The sequence below is a fragment of the Populus euphratica genome, unplaced genomic scaffold (assembly GCF_000495115.2).
Source record: "Populus euphratica unplaced genomic scaffold, PopEup_1.0 scaffold2.1, whole genome shotgun sequence".
NCBI classification, from domain to species: Eukaryota; Viridiplantae; Streptophyta; class Magnoliopsida; order Malpighiales; family Salicaceae; genus Populus; species Populus euphratica.
The window spans coordinates 2,391,116-2,417,694 of record NW_011499846.1 but is presented as its reverse complement, the minus strand read 5'-3'; the positions used below and the strand labels follow the sequence as shown (position 1 = coordinate 2,417,694).

General features: G+C 28.7%; 1 protein-coding gene and 1 pseudogene across 10 annotated transcripts; one reads left to right on the top strand and one right to left on the bottom strand.

The window, feature by feature from the left end:
* Nucleotides 1–1,945: 1,945 nt before the first annotated feature.
* LOC105131118 (uncharacterized) lies at nt 1,946–14,914 on the bottom strand. 10 transcript variants are annotated; one of them, XM_011033993.1, is made up of 16 exons: nt 14,758–14,914; nt 14,705–14,719; nt 14,416–14,609; nt 13,818–14,076; nt 12,231–12,376; nt 11,899–12,123; nt 11,656–11,731; nt 9,399–9,523; nt 9,093–9,293; nt 6,542–6,583; nt 6,204–6,245; nt 3,677–3,718; nt 3,319–3,360; nt 2,637–2,687; nt 2,435–2,561; nt 1,946–2,318 (listed from the first exon to the last, which is right to left on the bottom strand). In XM_011033993.1, the coding sequence occupies exons 6-15, from the start codon at nt 12,103–12,105 to the stop codon at nt 2,490–2,492; spliced, it is 900 nt and encodes a 299-aa protein (XP_011032295.1). In that variant the 5' UTR covers nt 12,106–12,123; nt 12,231–12,376; nt 13,818–14,076; nt 14,416–14,609; nt 14,705–14,719; nt 14,758–14,914; the 3' UTR covers nt 1,946–2,318; nt 2,435–2,489. The 10 variants fall into 10 exon arrangements, with proteins under 10 accessions (XP_011032295.1, XP_011032240.1, XP_011032231.1 ...); XM_011033938.1 differs by having other exon boundaries at nt 1,946–2,331; nt 13,822–14,076; nt 14,758–14,913; XM_011033929.1 differs by having other exon boundaries at nt 13,822–13,877; nt 14,758–14,913.
* Nucleotides 14,915–17,545: 2,631 nt separating this feature from the next.
* On the top strand, nt 17,546–20,694 carry LOC105131068 (uncharacterized; annotated as a pseudogene).
* The last annotated feature ends 5,885 nt before the right edge of the window (nt 20,695–26,579 follow it).

The following is a 26,579-nucleotide window of genomic DNA, read 5'->3' as shown; positions in this document are numbered from 1 at the left end:
TAACACATGAAACAGCTTCAAATCAAGGGTTCAAGTCTGCTGGTCGCAAAACTGAAAACAGCAGTAAGAATTGAACTGGTCTGGATATATCCTCGAGGAACCATTCGTTCATATCAATATGATTATTGACCAGGTCATAAAATGTTAACAAAGACTCTAGAATTAAAAAAAATAAAAAATTAGACGAAGATTTGCAGAAAATATCACATTATATATTACGGGTCCACCACGTGAAAGCCCACTACCATGTGAAGTTCTATTTCAAAACTCGAAATTTGCAATGCGCGGAAGGCGCATCAACTGATCATTCAAAAAGCTATATAATTATAATTTAATTATTGAAAGTGAATAGATATGAAGGATAATTTGTTTCATTCAGAGAACTTGTTAAACGTACCAGCATGTTCTGCAATATACATCCCAGGATGTTATCATCTTCCCGTGCACTGTAACAGGTTGTCAAGGATATGTGAGGCGAAAATATCATGATCTCATGATGATCGATCGATGTGATTCATTAACCTGAAACTTTCACTTAAAACAAATTTTCCTTTTTTTTTTTTTTTTTCTCATGGACAAGTACTCTCAATTATTTAACTCCAAGAGTTATTCATAAAATTAGATGTAAAAGAGAAGTTTTTTCCCTTAAAAAAAAAACACTCCAAACTTGCGCAATGACTGGCATATGTAATTTGTTGGCAAATAAAGTTTCTTCTGATCCTAGAGGAGGATTTCTAAACTCGATGGAAAAAGATGATCATTGATTTCAAGCTTGGTTCAGGTTTTGAACCATTTTGAAAATTAACACAGTAAAACTTGATTAACTTGATAGGTTAATTTTTAATCGGATTAATTAACATAAATTCAAATAAAATTTGACTGGGTTAATTTCAAGATTTTTTTAATTATTATATAAAATGATCACAGTTCATTATTTTTTTAAAATGACATAATTTTAGTTATTAAAAAATTAAAATAATATAAACTTAAAAATAAACATGATTGACTTGATAAATTCATAACTAAAACTTTGAGTTAAGTAAAACTTCAAATCCGATTTGAAAACTATAATACTGTATTTATAATATTTAGACACTATGTATAAGCTTGTAGGTTTTAAACCTTTGTCTTTATTTGGCATGGTGCTCCAAATAAAAGTTGATTAAATTTAAAATTTTTTATTTAAAATTAATTTTTTATATTTTTTGATATGTTAAAATTAAAAATATTTTAAAAAATATAAAAATATTTTTTAATATATTTCTAAATAAAAACTATATTAAAAAAGAATCACTACTATACTTTTATATACTTACACGTGGTATGAGTGCGGTTGGTTAAAAAAGAATCACTACTATACTTTTATACACGTGGTATGAGTGCGGTTGGTAGTACATCTACCTTGATAGTTTTCCCGGGGCTTTTGAGGTATTTACCCCCAAATGTATTTTCAGGGTCAAGGCCCATCTTACTGTTTTTTTAGACGTACCGTGTTTATATGTATGCATGTATGGATGCCCTCACGGGTCAGCATTCACCACCAACTAGCTAGGCAGCAGAAGAAAAGGTACTATAATCGCCGAGACTATAAACCCCTAGTAGCCATATACTCTCATTAGCCACGATTGTGTGGTTTTCGATTCATGCCCATTATCACTTATAAAAGAGTTTTGTAGCATCACCTTGGTAATTGGCAATCATCATCAACAACAAGAAGGAACATACAAAGAAATATAATAGAAAGAAAATCATAAATAATTCATAATTACTAAAAAGTTTATAAACTCCAAGAAGTAGACTTGATAGTTAAGAAGGTATTTTTAAAATATTTTTATTTTGAATCTTAATCACCAAAAAATAATTTTTTTTAATCATGAGTCAATATAAAAATAATCTTAAACACCAAGGTGTGTAGTTAGCAAATTAATGATTGCAAATCAATAAATAGCTGAAAGGTTTCGTGTTATATAATCAGCAATTCCTTTAAATCAATGATACGAAAGAAGATTTTAATTTCAAAAACTTCAATTTAACCACACATAACTTAGAATCAGAGTACTTCCAAAATCACAATCAAGAAAATAAAACAAACAAGAAAAGCCATGACAGTATCTCCCAAAATCTTCAAGAAAAACTAGATAAAAAAACAAAGCCAGTAAACAATCTTCCAGTATCTCCCTGCTTTCCCTCTTCTCATCATGCAGCTGCTGTTGTCTCCATGCATATGTCAGCGCATATTCTCAAGTGTCTCAGTTATCAAAACTGTTAAAGTCATCAACATCAAAGACCGGATCAACAAGGGACTGCCCTTCGGTCTCCTATATATGTACACTTTAGAATTATTAATTAGAACACAAGAACACAAGAACACAAGAACATCTAGGATATTATACGACTTTCGAGCAATAATGGAAAGAGAGGTTTGGTGCGTTACCAACTCCGGGTCGTGCGCTGCCCTGATTGCAGCCACCTCATCATGTGCAGGGTGTTCAACTAATTCTACTCCAGTTTATGACTTTCGACTGAGGCAATGTCCCCGGCCATTCCATGAGCCAGTTCAACTGAAACCAAAATAACACAGTGAGTACTAGCTAATTTAGACAGAGAAAAGAGGAAACAATAGTAAAGAGTCGTACATCCTCGTCGAAAGATGTGTTTCCCTGATCCCCTGTATCAAAGCATGGCAGCTGCGAATTTTTTTGTGGGCAAAAAAACATTTATTAGGTTGATTGTGATATATGAATAATGGGAGAAGTGTAAGGGTTAACTCGACAAAGTTGCGCAAAATTGATTTTAAATGTTTCGCGAGAATATACAACCAAAAAACAAATAATCCTTTCATTTCATGTTATAACTAGTACAAAATAGATAATCACTATCAATACTTCTTACCATTCTAATTTGTTTCATCTTTGTGGACAATTTGTTAAGCACAACAAGTCAGGTTATTGAAGGAGGACACAATAGCAAAGAGTCGCATATCTGTTTTAAAAGGTGCACTTCCCTGACCAGAACTTTGCAGCTTTAAATTTTTCAAGGGCAAAAGAAATCATTAGGTTGATTCTGATTTACGATAATGGGAGAAGTAAAAGAGTTAGCGCAACACAATTTCTGTCTAGCGTGATTGATTTCTACAAGTTTTGAGAGAATGCACAACTAAAAAACAAATCATCCATACTTTCCATGTTATAATCAATATAGAGAAGACAATTACTATTAATACTTCTGACCATCTTAATTCGCACTGTCTTTATGAACAATCTATTAAATACAACAAGCCAAAATATAGAAATAGAAAACAATAGTAAAGAGCCCCACCTGTGTATTGAAAGGTGTAATTCCATGACCATAGTTTTGCAGCTATAAATTTTTTGGAGGCATAAGAAATTATTAGTTTGATTGTGATTTATGATAATAGAAAAAGTAAAAGGGTTAATGAAACACTTTGCAGCCTTGCAGGATTGATTCCTAGATGTTCTGAGAGAAAATGTACAACCAAAAAACAAATGATCCCCACGTTCCATGTTATAACCAGTATGGAGAAGAGAATCACTATTAATGCTTCTGACCATCTTAATTTGTCTCATCTTTGTGAACAATCTGTTAAACACAGAGTTTTGCAGTTGTGTGTTGAACACAATATAAAAAGAGGAAACAATATAATAAAGAGTGGCACCTGTGTGCTGAAAGATGTGCTTCCCTGACCGGTGTTTTGCAGCTGAAAGTTTTTTAATGGCAAAAGAAATTATTGTTAGTTATTAAACTTGTTTATTAGAATTAAGTATATTAAAGTAAATAATTGAAAAAATAAACATGAAAGTTAGAAATATTATGAAGTTTGTGTTAGTGTTAATGAGTTAAATGTTAATTAAGAACTTTGAAGTTTGTAAACGACATTCTACAATGTCTATATATTGTATGAATTTTGATAAAGAAATCAAGGTGTGAGAGTATTATAAATTATTGCTTTGTATTTCACCAAAAATGTGTTGGCAGAATCAATTGTGAGTGTTAATTAAATCCTTCCTCTGTTATTGAGTGATAGTGTTCCAAGTTCCAACAATTATTAGGTTGATGGGTGAATTATTGAGAGAAGTAAAAGGGTTAATGAGTGAATCAATCAATTATTAATGGGAGAAGTAAAAGGGTTAAATGCAGCTCAGCTGCAACTTTTGGTGATTAATTTACAGATGTTATGAGAGAATGCACAATAAAAAAATAAAAAAAAATCCCTGCATTCCATGCTATAACTAGTGTGGAAAAGACTATTAGTATCAAGATTGTATTTGTTTTTTAAAAAGTAATTTTCAGGAAATTACTTTCAAAACTTTTTTATGTTTATTTGTTGTTAGAAAAGTTAGTCGATGAAAAATACTTTCCAGTTAAAAAAAAATTTGGCTTGGTTTTCAGGAAAATATTTTCCTGAAAAATTTAAACGAAAAACACTTTCTGGAAGTTATGAAAAATTTAGAAATATCATTATTTGCTGATTGTATCAAATTTAATCCTCAAACTTTTGATTGTTATATATATTTTGTTTTGAATATTTATTTTTCAATTTCATTTCTTAAAATTTAATTTTTATATTAACTTTGATCCTTATTTTTATAATTGTTATTTGCTTTTCTTTTATTATTTTTTTATTAAATTTTTTTCTATCAAATCTGATACTCATTCTTTTGATTGTTACTTATTTTATTTGAAATATTTTATAAAATATTAATTATTATTATTGTAATTTATTTATCTTTTTTTTTTAAATTTGATCTTTATTATTTTGATTATTATTTATTTTATTTGAGATCATTTATGAAATTATATTTTTTTAATTTTATTCTCATTTAACTTTTTAATTTGTAAGATTTGTTTCTTATTATATGAATAAACTTGAAAAAAAATTAATAAATTATTTTTTAGTTTATTTTTCATAATATAACCAAACACTGGAAAGTGTTTTTCAATTTATTTTTCATAACACTACCAACTATAAAAAAATAATTCATTTTTTAAAAATTTATTTTTTAAAAAAACTTTTTTATAAATAAACAGAGCCTAATACTTGTAACTATCTTAATTTGTCTCTTCTTTATAAACAACTTGTAAGCACACCAAGCCAGGTTATACAAAGAGGTTACAACAGTTAAGAGACACACATGTGTGTTGAAAGATGTGCTTCCCTGATTATAATTTTGCAGCTATAAATTTTTTATTAGGCTAAATAAATTATTAGTTTAATTGTGATTTATGATAATGGAAAAGGTAGAAGGCACAATGAAGCACTGCTGCAGCCCTGGAGGATTGATTTCCAATTGTTTTGAGAGAATGCACAACCAAAAAACAAATGATCCCCACGTTCCATGTTATAACCAGTATAGAAAAGACAATCAATGTTAGGGGTGTTTGTTTAATGAAAATTGGTGTTTTAAAAAATATTTTTTATATTTATTTGTCATTAAAAAAGTTGATAAATAAAAAATATTTTTCAGTTAAAAAACTTGGTTTTCAAGAAAATATTTTTCTTTTATTTTAGGTAAAAAACACTTTATGAAAATTATAAAAAATTTAGAAATGTCATATTATTTACTAATTATATCAAATTTTATTCTCAAACTTCTGATTTCTCTCTCTCTTTCTGTCTATATATATATATAGTTTAATTTTTTTTTAATTGAAATTTTTTATCTATCAAATTTGATCTTTATTTTTTTTCATTGTTACTTATTTTATTTGAAATAATTTACAAAATGATTATTATTATTATTTTAATTTTTTTATCTTTTAATTTTTTATTTGTTGGATTTGATCTCTATTTTTTTTATTATTATTTATTTTATTTGTGATAATTTATAAAATTATATTTTTTTCAATTTCATTCTCATTTAACTTTTTAATTTGTAAGGTTTGTTCCTTATTATTTTAATAAATTTTAAAAATAAATATTAATAAGTTATTTTCCAGCTTATTTTTCATGACATAACTAAATACTAGAAAATATTTTTCTATTTATTTTTCATTACATTATCAAATATTAAAAAATAATTAATTTTTTTATAATTTACTTTTAAAAAAAATTACTTTGCAACAAACAACTTGAGGATTAATACTTCTTGCCTTCCTAATTTGTCTCATCTTTGTGAACAATCTATTAAACACAACAAGACTAAAAATAGAAAGAGGAAACAAGAGTAAAGAGTACGTCGCACCTGTGCGTTGAAAGGTGTGATTCCCTGAGAATAGTTTTGCAGCTGCAATTTTTTTACAGGAAAAAGAAGTTGTTAGGTTGGTTGTGATTTATGATAATGGGAGAAGTAAAAGGGTTAATACAACACAGTTGCAGCTTTGGGTGATTGATTTCCATATTTTCTGAGAGAATGCACGACCAAAAAACAAATGATCCTTACTCTCCATGCTATAACCAGTATGGAAAAAACGATAACTATTAATACTTCTAACCATCTTAATTTGTCTCATCTTTATGAACACTATGTTAAGCACAACAAGCCATGTTATAGATAGAGGAAATAATAGTGAAGAGCTGCACCTGTGTGTTGAAAGGTGTGTTTCCATGGCCAGAGTTTTGCAGCTGCCAATTATTTACAAGCAAAAGAAATTATTTGGTTGGTTGTGATTTATAATAATAGGAGATGCAAAAAGGTTAATACAACATAGTTGCAACCTTACAAGATTGATTTCCAGATGTTTTGAGAAACTATACAACATCATTCTATGTTACAATCACTATTTATACTTTTAACCATCTTAATTTATCTCATCGTATTCAGGATTTTGTTTCCTTTTGTTTTAGGCTTGTGCCTTTTCGGTATTACCTCTTGTGAGGGCAAAACCTCTCTCTCTATATATATACAGGGTTTTGATTCACAAGAGTATATGTTCAAGTGCTAGGAGAGTATACACGTGCGTGACATAAAGAAAGAGAAATCTAAACCCTCTTGGAGGAGAACTAGAGAAGAAATTGCCAAATGCAAATCCTTGACGACCCCAAAACGGATAGTTCAACATTTAAATCTTGGGATTTCCTTTAAAAATTCCTTTGATTTCAATTTTGACATACATTAGAATCATAATGCTCATTCATTCTGAATTTGTTTTTGTTTAAATTTAAGTAATATTATTGAGCATGAAGGCATCCTAATTAATCCATAGCAGTGAATGCTTGGAAAATGTCCCCAGCTAGCTAGCCCGTAATTTTTGACAATGTGTTGAGCTTGTTCAATTAATTTTTTTTCCAACTGCATGTGAAAGGATATATGCATTCTGCCACATTTAGTCCCAATAGTTTGTTAACAGTGCATTAAGTTTCAGCTTTGACAAACAATTTCATTTTAGCGTGTTCATATTATGGAGTGGTTTTGTGTAAACCAATAATGGTTGCATAATCTAAACCGTTGAAATGGTTACAGTTTCTTTTAAAAATTATTACTCAAACTACCATAAAATTAGCAAATTCAACAAAAACAATATTCAATCTTAATATCCAACGAATGTAACAACGAAACATTTCCATTGGAATTTCTAACATAGTAGAGGAAAAACATAATATATAATAATAAAAATTCTTTCAGCAAATATTCTATTGAAAATTTGACACGTCAATTTTTTTAAATGGATATTTCATTAGCAAATTTAAATGAATTAAAACCTAAAACTCTCTTCCCTCTTCCCTCTTTCCATCTTAAAAAAGAAAAAAAAAACAACCCCTCCTCATTTTCTCACAAATACAACCATCATTCTAAAAAATCCAGCCACCCCAAGCCACCAATATCGATCTATATTTATCAAAGATGTTAGCATATCTAATATCTTAGTTTGATTTATTGTAAAACTTTATGACACCAAGTAAATAAACATATTTTTTAACCCATTTATATTTTAGGTTAATTTATTAAAAAAATTATAGTATTTTTATTTATATATTTAAGTGTTTTACAACTTTTTTCTAGAGAATTTTATTGTATTAATTTATGATTTGTATGTTAGGATTTTTTTATAGATTTAAGAGAAATTAATTTTATTTATCATTTTATAAAATTGAGTTTAATTTTATAACTTATATGTGTTATTATTGAAAAAATAATAAGTTATTTAATTGCCATGCCACTTACATTTTTTCAAGTTAGAAATTTGAGGAAATTTAGGGAAATTAATAATAATTAAAAGGTATAAATTTAGATTAAATAAATTTAAATTAAACAAATAATGGATAGTTAATTGAGTTCTTATTATTGTTTAGTTCATATTTTGATGCAAAATTGGTTTTGTATATAAATGATAATTAGTTATTGAATTATTAATTTATTTTTGATAAAAATTTTAATTTTGAATTGACAATTATATTATTAATAAATATTGTTATCAATATTTTATATAGATTTTATAATTAATGAATTATTATTGTTTTTAGATGTATCAAGATTTTTCTGAAAAGTTGTAAAGACAAAATTATCTTAAAAAAATTAAGAGTTTTTATTAATTTTATACCTTTTAATTTGAAAAATATTAGTGACACTAAAACTAAATATTCATGTGTAAAGTCTAAGAATAAAAAGTTTAACTATAAAGATGTAAGGATACATTTATTTACAAAAAATTTGATGGGAAATAATTATATTGATTTACACACAAAGAACCATATATTTATTATAAAACTATATTAGAAATGATAATTGACTCAACTTCTAATTTTAGCAATATAAAAAAAAAATTGTTGATAAAAACATTAATAGAACTTAAATCCTCAACAAGCAACTTATTGATGTTTTTAAAAAATGATCCCTCGACAAGCAACTTGTTGACGACATGTTTTCGTTGGCAATTTCATTAACATTATAATTATTAATGAAATTTTTTTTGTAAATATTAATAAAATATTTTTTTGATATAAAAATAGAATATTATCAATCATATATTTAAAATAAAATATCATCAATCATATATTTAAATAATTATCCGATATTGAACACAATTCCTAAATATCAAATTAAATTCAATGATGTGGATTTTAAAGACATTATCTTGTAAATTAGAAGATAAAAATAGAAAAGAGTAGCTTAGAAGTAGAATGGCATCCTTACCACATAATCATTCAAAAACTGTTCCAGCAGAGCATTTCTTCTAGCATTTTTGGAAGTCATCAGCGCACTGATGTTGCGAGATTGAGCGAGCTGTTTTTGCAACTGAGTTGCTTTTGCCTTTGATTTGACGATCTGTAGCTGTAGCTCATAATTTTTTATTCGAAGTTCTTTAATCCTTTCCTGGGCTTTATTTATCGTACGCTGCACAAAAATATATATTTAGATAAGAAAATAAAGTAATTATATATAAGGAGAATATTTACAGAAATAACACAAAGGAGAATATATAATTAAGAGAATATATACCTTCCTTTTTTCACGGCATTTTTTGTCAGCTATCCTTTTCTTAATTACTCGCATATCAGTTAAGCCAGAACTTCCTGCAAGTTGAAGATTCATGGATGCGCTCTCGAGAGAGAAAGTACCTGCATCTATGTACATAGACACACACATTTCTATTCAGTTTAAAGTGAAAATGTTTACTTGAACAGCAATTGAACTCTAGAAGGACACACACACTTCAGTTCTCTAACTTTTTAAATTATAAACTTTCAATCCTTAAAAATTTATGAAATTCAAATTTGATCCCAACCTTTTTTTTTCTTATGCTTGGTTTAAAAAGAGAAAGAAAAAATAATCAAATTTCAATTATAAAAAAAGAAAATCTCATCTGATATCAATTTCGACTACAAAAATAAGTGATTTAGGTGTCAATAAATTTCTTTTAATAAAGAGAGTTTATCTAAGGCATTTCTCCTCTTTAAACTTGTTTGAAATGATAGATTTAGACCTAAAAAAATGATTTCAAGTTGATTATGGATTTTGAATATAATTCTTGGGTTGCTAGGGCTATAAATATGTTTTATAAGGTGTTTAAAGTTTTTTTTTTCTTTCAAAATATGGTTAAAATAGATTTTTCTTGGTCTTAAAAAAACTAGCCTGATTTTTTAGTGACTAGAGGTTGTTGGAATCTGAGCAGGAAAGACAATAGATCGCTTATAATTTTGTTTCAAATAATTAAAGAGTGGATAACTATTATTTATCCCTTTAAAAAATTTAAAAAATAAGGCTCACCCATGTGAGTTGTTCCAAACCCAAGCACTTGGGCCTTCATTCATATTAAATTTCAATTACAATCATGTTTATTTCCTGGACAGTGGTTTCCAGAAAACCACTTTCTAAACTTTTTTATATTTGTTTGTTATTAGAAAAGTTGGTCAATGGAAAATATTTTCTGATTAATGAAAAACACTTTCTTGTCAATGAAAAATACTTTTCAGTAAAAAAAATATTTTAAGAAAAATACTTTTCAGTAAAAAAAAAATTTTTAGCTTGATTTTCAAGAAAATATTTTTCTTTTTAGTTGTGTTTGTTTTTCAGAAAATAATTTTCAAGAAATCACTTTCCAAACTTTCTTGTGTTTGTTTGCTATTAAAAAAATGAGCCAACGAAAAATACTTTCCAATCAAAGAAAAATTTATCTTAATTTTCAGGAAAGTGTTTTCCTAGAAAATTTAGGCAGAAAACACTTTTCGCAAGTTGTGAAAAATTTAGAAATGTTATTATTTACTGATTATATCAAATTTGATCCTTAAAATTTTAATTGCTATATATATTTTATTTTAAATATTTATTATTCAGTTTCGTCTCTTAAAATTTAATTTTTATATTAACTTTGGTCCTTATTTTTATAATTGCTATTTGTTTTTTTCTTATCATTTTTTTATTGAATTTTTTTATCTATCAAATTTGATCCCCATTCTTTTAATTGTTACTTATTTTATTTGAAATAATTTATGAAATGTTGATTACTATTATTTTAATTTTTTTATCTTTTATTTTTTTAATATTTTAGATCTGATCTCTATTGTTTTGATTATTATTTATTTTATTTAAGATAATTTATGAAATTATATTTTTTTCAATTTCATTCTCATTCAACTATTTAATTTGTAAGATTTGTTCCTTATTATTTTAATAAACTTGAAAAAAATAAAATATTAATAATTTATTTTTCAACTTATTTTACATGACATAACCAAACACTACAAACTGTTTTCCAACTTATTTTTCATTACACTACCAAACATTAGAAAATAATTCACTTTTTTATAATTTATTTTTTCAGATTTGTTTTTAAAAACTACTTTCCAGCAAATAAACAAGACCTATATATAAAACTTTTTAATAAAACATTTGTTTCATATACTGCATTAATCAAATTTATAATTTAATCCAATTATTTTAATCATTATCTTTATATCATCACCACCACAATCATTATTTCATTACCATTATATTTTAAAATCATCATTTATTAATATGAAACTTATTTCATATAAAATATAAGATGTTTTACATTTCCACAAAATAAACGCCTCCTCCTAAATTTGAAGTCCTTAAACACATACTTATAATGTATTGACTCCAGTTATATAGTTTAAAGTTTTCTAAAGTATTAAAACAGGCATTAAATGGTTGTTTGTTTATTGTTATTATAGATATTCATGCCATCAAAACAATGTAATAGATATACTTTTTTTCTAGGTGGAACTGAACTTACTGCTCGTGATCGGGGCTTGGTTCATTTCTCTTTTAAGCCCATCATGACCCATTGATATTTCTCCAGTAGCATTGATCTGCAAAACAATGAAAACAAAGCATAGCTTAACACTACGTGACCAGCCGCGATGCTGTGGGTAGAATTTTTTTATTGTTTTTTCCAAAAAAATGAATATATTACTTTTTTATTGTGTTTTTAAATATATATTTTTTAAATTATAAACCAAAAAAAAATTATACGCACATCTGCATTTGCATTTGGAAAACCGGCATGCATGCTTGGCCCCTGCACATCAATATTTTGTCCTGCATTATTGTCCTCCAACAGGCTAACAATTTTTTCATATTCCATATGTACAGTGGCCTCCAACTGATTTTCTTGGCGTTCTAACTCGTCATTTTCACGCTCTAATTCACCAGAAAATTTTTCCAGGCTTTCGAGCTCTTTCATAATCTCATCCTCCTTTTGCTGCACAATAAATAGAAATGGAAGTTGATAGTATTCACGAAGGAAAGAAAGGAAAGAGCACCAATTAAGGAACAAGAAGAGGTAGGAGTAATAGCTAGTCATTATACCTTCCTGTTCTCGTTGTATCTCTTATCAATTTCCCTCTTGCTTTGTCTTTTCTGATCATTGCTTTTACCTCTTCCTTCTGTAGGTGGAGCTGATGGGCAGGGTGTTCGATGATTCACGGATGAGATCTCCCCTGCGATAGTTCTGCCTGCGTGCAGTTTGAGTTTCCAATTAAGGTTTTAGCTTGAGTTGCGTTTAAACTAAGAAGAAAACCTTTAAAAACTTGCGTTATGGAATAAGGATGCCAATGAGAGCTTCAAGCTGGTGCTGTATATATGTATAGTAATTCAAGCAACCATCCTTCATTTGTTTTTTTTTCTTTCCTTTATTCCCCCCCTCTGCATATGATTTTCGTTTTTTCCTGGCTACTTTCTGTATACAAATCTCTCATATACTGCCTAATTTTTTTTTATTATTAATATTGATATCTAGATAAGTTTACATTAATCTTAATTAATCCTAATTAATTCTATGAATCATGAAGTTAATCATTATATAATTCTTTAATAATTATCGTATTGACAACTACAAGATTTAAACATGAAACTATAGAAAAAATAAATTCCTTAATCTCACGTTAATAATACTTGTTTTTAATAAGAAAAATTATTAATAAATTCATTTTTGAATTTTTATTTCAGAAAAATTCAATTCTTTAAACATTTGCTAAATGAACTGTCAAAACATGAAATGTCAACTAAAAATTTAAAACTTTTTTCTTGGAATAAAAAACACTAAAATCTTCTAAACAAATTTATTGCCTCACTGAGCGAAAGAAAATTGAGTTAAAAAGAACCCTAACAATTGACATGCTATGGAAAAATAAAAGATGATGATATAAGAATTATTTTTTCAGCAGAAAGTAAGGATAGCTGTGCTTGAGTATAATAATTACTCTTACTAAATTTATGGCTGTGAAGGAGAGAATGCAACATTGATAATGTAAGATGCTAGACGGTATCAATGAAGAACGTACGTGAAAAATTAAATGTTTTTGGAAAGAAAATATTAAATATGAACTTATTGGTCAATAAATATACAATAGGAAATTTTGTTGTTTTGCTTATTAAAAATGAACTTGTTGATGAGTTTCCTTTTCAATAATGAAAATAAGGCTTGTAGCTCACAGCTAGAAAATCTGTATTCACGCAATTGTGCGTTTAGAAATAAGATAAAAAAAAAAAAACCTATATTATAAACAAAAAAAATTCATTTCAATCTTCTCTCATCTTAAATTTTAAATGTTCTGACATCTTGAAAAGCAATCATGAAACCTATCAATCTTACTTTAATCCCACTGCAACTGATCTAGAGATAATAAGAAATAGGTTGATCAAATGATTAAAAGAAAAAGGTAAAGTCCTTGATATACTCTCTAGTCCTGGAACATGGAATGTCGATGGTTCCTCTTTGGTTAGGAAAGCCGAAAACAAAGGGAATTGGTGGCCTTTTTAAGCGTGTTTTCTCATGAACAATTGGTGCAAAAGAGTCAAATGAAGCTGAAGTATTTGCAATCAAGAAAGCAGTTAAAATCGTTTAGCTCAAAATCAAACCTGCAGATCAATATTGATCTATAGATATAAACACACGTACCTTCGAGTTCTTGGCCAGATGGATCCAGCTCGATCCTATTGGCTTCCATAGCTTTGCTAGAATGGAAAATTAAGCAGAGGACGACGTTAACCAATATTCAGAGAAAGCAAGGAAGATGTAGATTTCATATGGAGAAAGTATCAAATATAAAGATGAAATCTGCGAGGAGACATCTTGGAGACATTGTTCGAGATCGACACACCAAGGTCTAAGAGACACCTCGGTGACTTTGTTCGATATCGACTAACCTAAGGTCTCAATAATGGAAGCCATGAAAAAAAATTAAAAAAAAATCATGGTCTTTTCTTTGGGTAAATAACGGCCCAGGCCCAAATAAAAAAGGCCATATGAGGGTCTGGTCTCGAAATGAAATGTTTATTATTCAGTTCTGGCCACATGAAAACCTTGAAGGTTAATGCTGAGCAGTTCAGTACAGAAATCCCAGACTAGTTAACGAAAGAGAAGGGGCATAATTAGAGAAAACATTTGTTTTTTCTCCTCTCTTTTTACTTGATTTTTCAAGAACGAAACGGCTAAACATCAGATCAAGGTAGTTCTTTATGAGCCAAGTTTTCAGTATAGACTTGTACGTACCTTAATTATCATGCTCCAGTGTTGTCCGGACCTCATCTCTTTTCTTGCAGCTTGTCATCTATCAATCATATATGCAACTCCACCGCTGAAATCTTCAAGCTGCAAGTTTTGAATCACGCCTGGATTATGCATTTTAAACTGCTATAGTTAAACTCCAGCATCTCTGCTGCTGCTCTCTTTTTTCTTGCTTTAACCTGTGTGCATTTTCAATCAAGGGAAGGACAAATCAAAGTTAGAATCGAAAGAATTGGAGAGAAATAAAATTCGTAGGGGTTGAGCTGTATATTACTTGCATATTCTCAAGGCCAAACTTGATCTGGCTTGTTAAAATTAGTATTCACCATTGGCACCAGCAGAAACCTGGATTTTTTTCAATAAAAAAAGAAGAAGAAAGCAACCTGAATATTTGAGTTAGTGATGAAATTGAACAGATCGTCCACACAAAAACTAGTACCAGTACCGGGGTAGATGATATTGGCTGCAAGGAGATATCACATGGTTACAGAAAAAGAAAAAGAAAAACGTTGACGAAAGACTTTAATAAAGAATGACTACGAGTCTACCATTTGAAGGCCCACCATCCATATAGTTTTATTTTATTTTATTTATCCGAATAGCTTAAATAATTCAATAAGAGAATTTGAAATCGTGATTTCTAAGTGCAAAACCATCATTTATCGAGACTCAGAACTTGGTAACCATCTCACTTGAGAAAAATTCATGTTCTTACTTCTCAAATATTCCCTGCCTCTCCCAAATACTGAAACATCAGGTGCTGGATCATACTTTCATGGATCAAGATAATATAATATGTATCTGCTGTCAATGAGCTAAATATCTGCATGTGAGTACTTGCACAAGAAGAAGAAGAAGGTAGCAAGTTGGGAAGGAAACATAAATCATACTATATCTTTACGTTGAATGTATTTGAATCAAGTTGAAAATCATGAACATAGAACCAAATACAGATTCGTGCTTAAATTTTCTTTATTTTTAAGTGTTAGATATGTTTTTGCTCAAATGCTACTTGACACTGGCAATATTCCTCAACATTGCATTGGAATCTCTACAGTATTAGCATTGGATAAGAACTCTCCCTTACATTTTTATATTCCTGTTAGTTCAGATCACTAGCTGTGTATTGGATCAAATTTTTTAACGTGAAAAAAAAATCATGCATTGCTAGCATGCCTTTTTTTTTTTAAAATCATGCATTGCTAGCATGCCTTTTTTAAAAAAAAAAAATAAATAATCATGAATATGAAATATATGTGTTATATATTAAAAGATTATGATATATTGTGATAAAAAAAACTAAATAAAAAAAAGATTAAGTTGTTGGAGGTTGAAATTGAATAAAAATATACAATTAAAAATGAACCTAAAAAAATAAACCGATTCAATATGAGTTAATTAACCATATTTGCTACTCAGATTATAAGACCAAGATAACTCCATAGAAAGCAAATAAAAAGATTACTAAGTTGAATTTTTTTAAAAAAATTAAATTAAAAATTAAATTTTTTTAAAAAATTTAAATTAAAAAAGAACCTAAAAAATGAATAAAGTCAACTTGTATTAATATGTCAAACTCATAACCCGAGTCTTAAGATTAAGATAACTCATAAAAAAAATATGAATTATAATTTCCAACAAACTCAATATTAACAGATGAAATAGAGAAAAATCAATTAGAAAAAGTTGTCTAGAAACGCTATCAAAATCAACTATAGTTAATTTATTAAACTAATAATTTAGTCACGAGATAGTGATAAATTCATATAAAAAAATTATGAAACTCAATTAAAATGCCCAGTAAATAAATAATAGAATCAATAAGTCAAATTTGTAACTTAGATCATGAGATCAAGATAATTTATAAAAAAATAAAAAAATATAAGAGTCAATTTCCAACTAATCTAATGTTAAAGAATAAAATAAAATAATAAAATCAATTTGAAAAGACAGCCTAAAAAAACAACTTGAATAAATTCATGTCATGTAGTTAAACTCGTAATATGAATTATGAGATCTAGATAAATTCATAAAAAGCAAATATAAAAAATAAGAAAGTTCAATTAAAAAAATATTCAATTAAAAAAAATAAAAAATAATTAGAGTTAACCTAAATCAACATGTCAAACCCACAACTCTATCATGAGATTAGAATAACCTTATAAAAAATACATATAAAAAATCATAAAGTTGAATTTTCAACCAACTCATTGTGAAATAAAAAAATCAATTAGAAAATAATAAAGTTGAATTTTCAACCAACTCATTGTTGAAAGGTGAAATAAAAAAATCAATTAGAAAATGTAGCAAAAAAACAACTCAAATTAATCTAGGTCAATATATTAAACTTGCAACTTAAATTATAATATTGAAATAAATTTATTAAAAATAAATAAATAAAATTACAAAGCATCACTTCAATAAAATATATAATATCAAATGTAGAAATGAAGGAAATCATGTGATTAATATGAGTATAATCCAACAAAATAAATAAATAAAATACTATAAAGCACAATTTTTAAAATAAATAATATTAAATGATAAAATTACAAAAATAAAAAATATTAAATTATTAAATAATAAGATTAAAAAAATACATATAACACTATTTTAATTAACAATATTTTATGAGCATGTCTAAATAATTAAATCATATTTTTTAATATTTTATTGTTGTTATTATTATTATAGATAATATGAGTTTCTAAAGAAATTCAAATAATTACCCAAATTATCGTGTTCTTAGAAATATTTAAAAATCAGTTAACTAAATTGAAGAAAATCTAGATAATTCAAGTTTTTATTGAATATATCATTCTTATAAATATAATAATTAGTTAGTTAAACAAATTTAATAACATTTAATTAAACTAAATTGCATATAAAACATGGCCCCCAACTATTTTCTCAATCGCTGTTCGAAGATTAAATAGATTTTTAAAAATGTTGTATTAATTGTTTTTTAAAGAATTTTTATTTGAGAATATATTAAAATAATATTTTTTAAATTATTTTTAATATTAATACATTAAAATAAATTAAAAATTCAAAAAAATTAAAATAGAAAAAATTCAAAATTTACCCCCGAAAATAAAAAATTGAAGGGACAGACTGCATAAGCAGCTGTTGAAGAAAAAGGAATGGCAGAAGAAGAAGTTTTTAATGGAAGTAGAAGCGGTGCTGGCCGTGTACGGCGAAGATTTTGCAATTCTCGATTCTTTCCCTCCTCATCTTCACCTCCCCATCAAACCCAGAACCGTTGATATCTCCTCTCAACAGGTCCACCACTCTCTTTCCCCATCTTTTACTTTTGGGGTCTGCTTATTTTTTGGTGTTGAAGAACAAAATTCGAGAAAAAATTATCTGGGAAATAAAAACGATTCTTATCAAGGTGGTTGTTAACAGTTGATAGTGCTGATTCCTTTGAGCAAACCCATTTATTTAGAATAATGATTCTAATGTGTTTATTGTATTTTCGTAGAATATTTTTGTGTAAGGATATAATTGAGGTATTGGCACTATGTATTGGAAGGGAAAATTGCACTAGTTTTATTGCATATCAATTCTCATAGCTAAAAATCAGCTTGAGGGTTCTTGATTTCGCATCCAGCTGTAGCAGTGTGAATTATACTATTAGAAAAAGATTCATCCTTTTCCGTCTCTCATTGCATTTAAGGGTATGCGTCGTTTTCTTTTTTCTTTTTACCAGCGGTTGTAACTTTATTTATGGAGATTGATGACTGTTTTTGTGCTATTTCTTTTGACACAGAGAATAGGCATAAATAACTGTTCTATAGGACTTCATTGTGTTTTTCTGCTGTTTGTGGAAGCAGTTATTGGGATAAAAGCAAGTCCTGAGGTATTTTACAACATCAAGGAGATCTCAATTTGTATGTATTTTCTGCCTAAGTGGTGAAAATTATTAGGGTTGGATGCTCCATGTGTGCTGTTGATTGTTTGTGAAATCTTGAATACCTTTGTTTCGATACTATATTTTGTCCATATTCCATGGTAGTATCTAAGCGAACCTCTGCATATTGATCTCATAGAATCCAAGGCTCTTGATGGAGAAAGGCAAAAGAAATTGATAACTAGTGGACAACACAAAGCATGTGAACTTTCCTCTTGTTTGATGCTTGTAGCACTTTGCGAGGTAATTGCTGCATTTTTCACATAACAAGAATTTTTTCTGCATTGATATTGTTATTCTATATTGTGTTAACGAATTGAGAAAACCATATTTCTTGCCTCGTATTTGATAAACAGTAGAAAATCCTCATCTTAATTTGATTTTTTTTTCCATTTGTCATATATTTGTAGGTAGTCTTTAAGTAATTGGCTGTTCTGCAAAGTAAATGCATGCGCTGTAATATTTGGCTTGTGCCAATTAGCATTAAGATTATGCTCTGATGCTTCTTATTCTTTCCGTTTAACATTTTAGTTGAGGATTTGATATCACAATCCCTGGTATTTTCAAGATATGAGCATAAGTTTGAATTGCCTGCAGTGCTAAAATAGGTTGTTGGTGTAGAATCATTAAGGTAATAAAAGATCCTGGATTGTAATTTAATAATAGTTTTTGGCAGAATCTATATGCACAGTAACCAGGGTGAAAACACATTCATGGCATGCTATTTTACCATGTATTGTGTTTTACTTGGACGCTGCACCAAAAATAACAGTGAATGTCTATTTGCTAGATTTCCAGCAGCTTGACAGGAATGCCTACAAATTGCTCAATCTAAAATACAAATAGCTGTAGCAGTGAATTTGTGTATGTTTGCAGCTTTTCTTTGACTGATATATAGAAGTTGCAAAGATTCATTGATTCTACATTTTTAGGAAGTGGTGGAGAAGCTCTCTGTTATGAATACCCAGATGGTGATTGTCCTCTGTGTTTGTACCCTTTAATCCCAGATGATGAACTGCATGAAGCCTTGCCATTTATGAAGTTGATGTCTTGTTTCCGTTGCTTTCACAGGTAGAGTTCTGATTTCTTTCTTCTAGATGATACTATTACTGGGTTTTAGTTTTGATTTTGTTCTTTAAATATCTTCCCTGTCATCCTTTTTCTTTTTTCTTCAAACGATGGCACTGAATGCATTGTCAGAGACACGAGATATGGGAAATCAGAATGGTATATCTTATAATTGGGCTAATAGAACATATGCTGCCTGGTTATTAACATCTTTTTAATCAAGAAGACATTGGTTATTTAACTATCATGCGATTAATTTTTCTTAAAACAAAATGGGGTTATGAGATGTGCATGGAGTATTGGAAGGAAAAATGGGTAACTGTCCAGTTGACAGAAAGGTTTTCCATGCCAAGGGTTATGTGCTTGACTTCATTCGAACTTAAGCTTTCTCAATCGGTATGCCATCAAAATGATTGGTATAGATCTGAAGTGTATTTACCAACAGTTTGAACTGGTAATAGCTGCTTCCATGATAAAAACTTCTAATGAACCCTGTCCGTTCAATTCAATCACCTGTTGTTTGTTTGGTGGATTCTTGTTCATTCAAATGCAGCATATTAATTACCGATCTGCGTTGATCTCAGAATTCTGGAGCGGAGGTCAAAGATGAGGAGATGATCCTTCATTCTGATTGAGAATACTTCATAAATTTTTACTGTTTTTAAATTATTTTTATATGTTTATATCAAAAATAAATTTAAAAAATAAAAATAAAATATTATTTTAATATATTTTCGAAAACAAATACTTTAATTTTTTTTGCATTTCTTCCACGACAAGCACATCACCTGCTCAGACAGTAAACTAAGAAACCACTGAGCATCAAGGGACAGAAAATTCGATGGTTCATTAAATAGACCTTGTGCCAGAAAGCCCTGGAACTCAGGCAAGAGGAGCAGAGAGTACAAAATTCAAGAAGATCAGTCAGTCAGGGGGTCATATGGGAGAATGGTACTGCAGACTAATTAGAAGGTGCAGAAATTGTGGCTTCTTTTTTGAAATTGGTTTATGCTAAAATATCTAGGGAATTGAATATTCATGCGAGCAAGCGAGAGATGCAAGCCAGCGAGGTGCAGTGTGATTTGTTATGTTGGTGAAAATCAGCTATCAATTGTATTCCTTTCTTCCATGGTGCCGCCGCTATCTGTAAACCGATAAACCTCAACCATCATCGATTTATTTTTTTGAACTTGGTTATTTTCTTAGATAATATTCCTTTTCTTTTCTGTTTTGTTGTCAATTTAAGTGCTGGTTCAGAAATGTTAATAATATTTGAACTTTAATCATATTGTTTTAAACAGTTAGGAGTTCGGCCCAAAATATACTTCAACTTGAAATTTATATCTTGCACAGTTTGAATGCCCATTAATATCATTAATATTAAGATAATATTTGCTGTTTTTGTGTTTTAAAAATATTTTTTAAAAAAGTTAAAAGATTATATTTTAATATATTTTTAAATAAAAAATAATTTAAAAATCTAAGTATGTTATTAAACATGAAGCCCAACGGGCAGAGGGAATGATATTGGATCAAGTCTATAGCAAGCCCAGGATATGCCATGCCAAGACAGTACACGTCTGGTGCAACATTGTTACACGACGGCCTGCGGCCTGCTTTATGGTGACAAATCCATGCTCTTTCCAGAAGCGCAAGACTCTCCTTTTCCTTTTGCAAGCAAGGGTGTTGAAATGAAGGTTCTAATTAGAATACTCGATGGTTCAAACAATCAGATTATAAAATTGTAAAATCCTGAAATTTTATAATCTGTGAGTAGTACTTATATATATCAAATCCTTAAAAATCTTTAATAGTAAAGTATAAGAAAACATTCTTATGAGCAAAATCCAAATTTACATCGAAATGAAAAATACACTAAAAAATCATTCTTTCTGTATCAAAATCTAGTTTATGACTAGTAATTAGCAAGTTGCAGTTGAATTTGATGACAGATATTATGTTTGAGGGCGTAGTTTGAACTTATTGCTACTGATAGATTGCCCCAAAATTGCTAATCATGTGCATAAGTAAACAAAAAGTTTGTTAATATGGATAGAATATAGCACAATTATTTGATATACTAATTCAAGTGTGCAAAGGCAATAACATACTTTCGTTTAGTTATTATATTAGAATAGAATACTCAAAAACAAAGATAAAAATGATACGTTTTATTATATTTAATATTTAAAAGTAATGTATCAATGTATTTCATATTGAAATGTATTTTTTTTGTAATATTTATGATTAAAAAGACCAAGAAAAAGAAAGCCAAACTTAATAGAAACTAAAACCTATGAAAAGAGAGTTTGATAAGAAATCACACTAAACTTGATGTGATAGGTCAATTCAAGACATAGTCGATTTTAAATTTAAATTAGGCTAAGTTTTTTTTTTTAAAAAAAAATTGATTAACTTGAGGAAGATTTAATTAGATTTTTTAAAATTTTATTAAAATAATATTTTTTAAAATTAATCTTAAAAATTGATCTAATTCAACTTAGTATATCTCATGATTTGACTCTATACCAGGTCATACGGCATATTTGGTTTTATTACTTTGATTCACATTAATTATTCACAATATGCGTTGACACTACGCTTTTATATATCAACTAGTACATGAATTTTTAAGAACAATTTTAAATTGTTTTGACCAATTACTTGTACAAGACAGTCCATGTCACTGCCTCTATTTTTTTTTCCCAGAAAGACCAATTACTTGTACAAGACAGTCCATGTTATTACATCACCGCCTCTATTTTTTTTCCAGAATAATTAGTTTTCAAGTTTTGAATTTAAGCTGAAATGCTCATTTTGTTAGCATCTAACATAAATTGCTCAAATATTGAATCCATGCCTTAGTTTTTCTATAGAATCTCTCAAATACAAGTTGCATATCATTTTCATTGTCATCAACGCAAACATTTGAAATTTCATAAATGAATTTTGTTCAATTTAAATGGCTTGGTCTTATATGGTTAAATCTTGATGAGACTCTGAGAAATAAAACTTTTATAAATTTCTTAGTTTTTATATGAATAATTTGTCGTTAATCAAATTAGAGCCAAGAAATCAAAGTTGAAACTGAGTTGTGGGATGCTGACAGTAGTATGAATAAGAGAAAATAGAGAAGGGAATCTTGTGGCCCGTGGTGCCGAGTAGCTGATTGTGAAAGTGATGAAAAGAGCACTTTACAGGCTTTACTTCAAATCTTCTGGTAAGAATGCTTACTTTGAATTTGACGCCGGCTTTTGCTTAACATGGGATTTCGTTTTATATCACTAGTAATTCGGGGTACTGGTTTTGAAGAATGTAGACAAAGATGGTTGAAAATCCCATGTTAATTCCGCAAACACCAACGGGGAAAATAAATCGGTGGAAATTCGGACATGTGGGGTCAGTAGGTTGGAATTTGTTCGACAAAGTTACCAGTTCTTAGTTCAAAACAAAGTTTTGTCATATTAATTTATTAATCATCTCATCTAGACAAGGAATTGGGCGACGACTAGTGAAGGTTTAGTTATTGTTAAGCACCTTGTGCCCCACCATGAAGCATGGAGACCGATATAGAACACCGGGTACCATAGGATATGAATACGATGATACTGTAATAAAAAAAAAATCAAGATACGTGAAGAAAACATTAATTTTTTTAATTATTTCATATGCTATATTAAGAATTTATCGCAATAGTAAATAAAAGTCAACATAATGGATTGTACATAAAAATATATGAAAGTAGAAGTAGAATTCATGTAATTTATATTTTCTTTTAAATTATAAATGAATTTTGGATGTTTAAGAATTAATTGATCTTGAAAAAGATTATAATAATCATGAAAGGATCAATCATAATTTTATTTTTTTCAATTTTAAATCAAATCAGTTCTACTCATATTTTTTTTTTATCTTTGTTGTTTATGAAAAAAAATAAATGACTTCTTAATTTAAAAATATTGATTTCATGTTTTCTTATAAATTTTATAAATTAAACATTATGATACTTACATTTTTAGTTAAATTAACTCTTTTATATAAAAACGATCCTATCATCAATCATGATAGATATTAATTCTTATAGTTTTAAAAATATAATAAATTAGGAATAATTAATTTAAAAATGTTGAAATAATGTCGAGTTTACATTTTTTTTTTATCTCATTAAACTCAAAACCATATTTGAGTCTATTTTAATTACAAATTTAAGAAAAAAATATCCCTCGTGTATCCCTCTCATATTTAAAACAATTTTTTTTTTAATCTTTTAATCGTATTTCTTCATATATGATACATACCATGATGTATTCGACGTGTATTCGTATTTGATGGATGCTTTTTCGGAGTATTCGTATTTCTTAGTCGCTACAAGGACTAGAAATAGGAGAAGAGAGTCTTGACTTATTCAATCTTGTTCTTTCCAATCATATTCGATTTACATATGATTTATACCTTTATCTCTTACGAGACAATCTTCTTTTTTCTAATCATGTTCTATCAGTAATGCAATTAAATCCAACAAGCGGCCTCTCTTTGGCAACTCTCTCTCTCTCTCTGTATGGATAACATTCAATAATAAACATGTTAGTCTTGCTTCTTTTGTATAGAACATGCTGGATAAATTGTTGCAATTGGTGATGTTGGAGAAGAAATTGCATAATTTTTTCATTAGAAAAAAGAAAGGGAAGCGCGGACTCATGCATTGCACACCACAAGAGTTCCTTCACTATAAATCTCAAAATCCATCCACTTGCAATCCAAAGGAAATTGCAGTCAGGTTTTTCAAGTTCAAGCCATTCATTAGTTTCTCTCTTTACCCTCTCGGGAACATTGAAAAGTTCTGGTAATCAACTTCTATTATTGCGCCTCAAAGAAGAGGACTTCCATCATCATTTATTATCGTGCTCAAATAATCCAAAACACCACCATCTCTTTCAATCAATCCCAAGCACGATTCCCATAGCAACTGGGATTAAAAAATGACACCCACATTTTCTGATGGACGATGAAACACTAGTAGTGATTTATGGCTCCCACTGGTTGCAGAAATGCTGTGAAGGAAGTTACAACACAACCGAATCTCGGTAACCTTCTAAAAAAGAAAAGCATATAGTGCAGTACCTGAACTATGCTGTTGCCCCAGGATTTGCGCAGACTCTGCTCTACACCTTTTGTTATGGTCACTGACAATGATCCAACTAGCAAAAAATAATGCAGGGACATGATGAGAAAGCATTTTGCCCCATGAGACTCAGATCCGACATTGAGTATGATCTCAATTATTGTCCAAATTGTTGAGAGAATTATGAAGAAAATATGCTCATTGCAACCATGAACATGCTAGAATCATCCGTACTTTTCAACTTGCACACACACACTATTTTATCAGGCACTAAGATATGTTACAGTTGTGCTATTTTACATTCCCATACAATTGTGTTTACCGATTCGCAGACGGCTAGCTTTGTGGACAAAATACTGAAGACTTGCACTGTTCAGATTAGCAGCAAGAATGGGCTCTCATTAGAGGCTGGAAGGTCAAAACGAATAGAAGAATTAATGGCACTTGTTAATCACAACTCACAGGATCTTCTTAGCCCCACAAGCAATTTTATCATTGATTAAAGCCCCCCTGAATAATTAGGCCAGTAACCCAAAAAGTCTCAAACAGTGTCCTCTAAAAATACCGATCAATCATTCAATCAAAAGGCAGGTCATAAAGGAGGGCCTTTCGGGGTTTTCTTGTTTTTGTATTAATGCTGACCTTTCTTTAGTTAGGATTTGCCTCCTACCAGAAATGCCAATCATTCTTGTCACCATGTATGGATGTCCTTGATCTTCCCGTAGCAGTTGCACTCAAACCCAGAGAGACCTGAAGTTATGTGAGCTTCTGCTAACCAATTAATTCCTTAAGGAGACACAACCAATCTTAGCTAGCATCTCTAGTAAATAATTTGCAACTTCAAGACATTTTGTACATATCTTGCTTCTTTTAATGTATTTAATTTTTGAAGGTGAAAGAGAATTTTTTTAGATCGTAAGGATGTATATTGAATATAAAAGCCATTTTGGTTGTGAATATAAAAATTTGCTTCTTTTAATGTATTTAATTTTTGAAAGTGAAAGAGAATTTTCTTAGATCGTAAGGATGTATATTGAATATGAAAGCCATTTTGGTTGTGAATAAAATAAAGTAAAGTCCTTTTGGTTTGATGATTATTTTTGGAAGAAAAGAAAATAGCAGTAATACCTGCAGTTCGTAGGTGACCCAGGTAGGTTTTTGATTGAGGACGTAGACTTTCGAATTAAATCTCATAATTATATATTTAATTACTCACTAGAAAGCTGAATTTCAAAACATTTTCTTAGTACAATTCTATTGTTATATAATTTTGACTTTGACAAGTACCGTTCAAATTATAGATAGATCTGCTGCCTCAAATTCATTATGTGAATCTTGAGGTACTCATTAAGAAGATAAATGGTTTTGCTATTTGTATTATTATTATTATTATTATGGATTCAAATTGAAGTAGATGTGAACAGGAATTTTTTTTTTTTTGTAAAAAATAATAAGGATGTGGATTATTTATCTATGATCTGGCGGGGAAAAGATTTTAATTTCAGTATATAAAAGCTGGCCGACACATATATTAACCATTACAAAAAAACTCATTTTGGAGACATAGGTATAAGAAATTTATGAAAATATGTACCGACAACACTTATTTTATTTTATCAAAACAAAAACATTCTGTGTGTGTTTTAGTCACAATCTAGAGTCTAATAGACGACACTATATTCAAAGCGAGGCCGATATCCCCTGCTTCTGTACAGTGCAGTTTGACTTTAGGCTTTTCATTTGATTTGATTTTTTTTTTAAATTAAGGCCGTTTGTTAAACGGACATTTTTTTTAAAATTGAATTCCTAACTAAAAATTGAGTTGTTTTTCAATGTGCGGTAATATTATAAAAAATAAATTTAATTTTTTTTAGTATGTGACTATTAAATTAAATGATAATTTATTTTTTTAATTTATTAAAAAACAATAATGAAATCTTATAGATAAAAAAGTTAGAGGATAAAATTGAAAAAAATATAATTTAATAAATTATTTTAAATAAAATAATAATAATTAAAATAATATCGGCTAAATTTAAAATATAA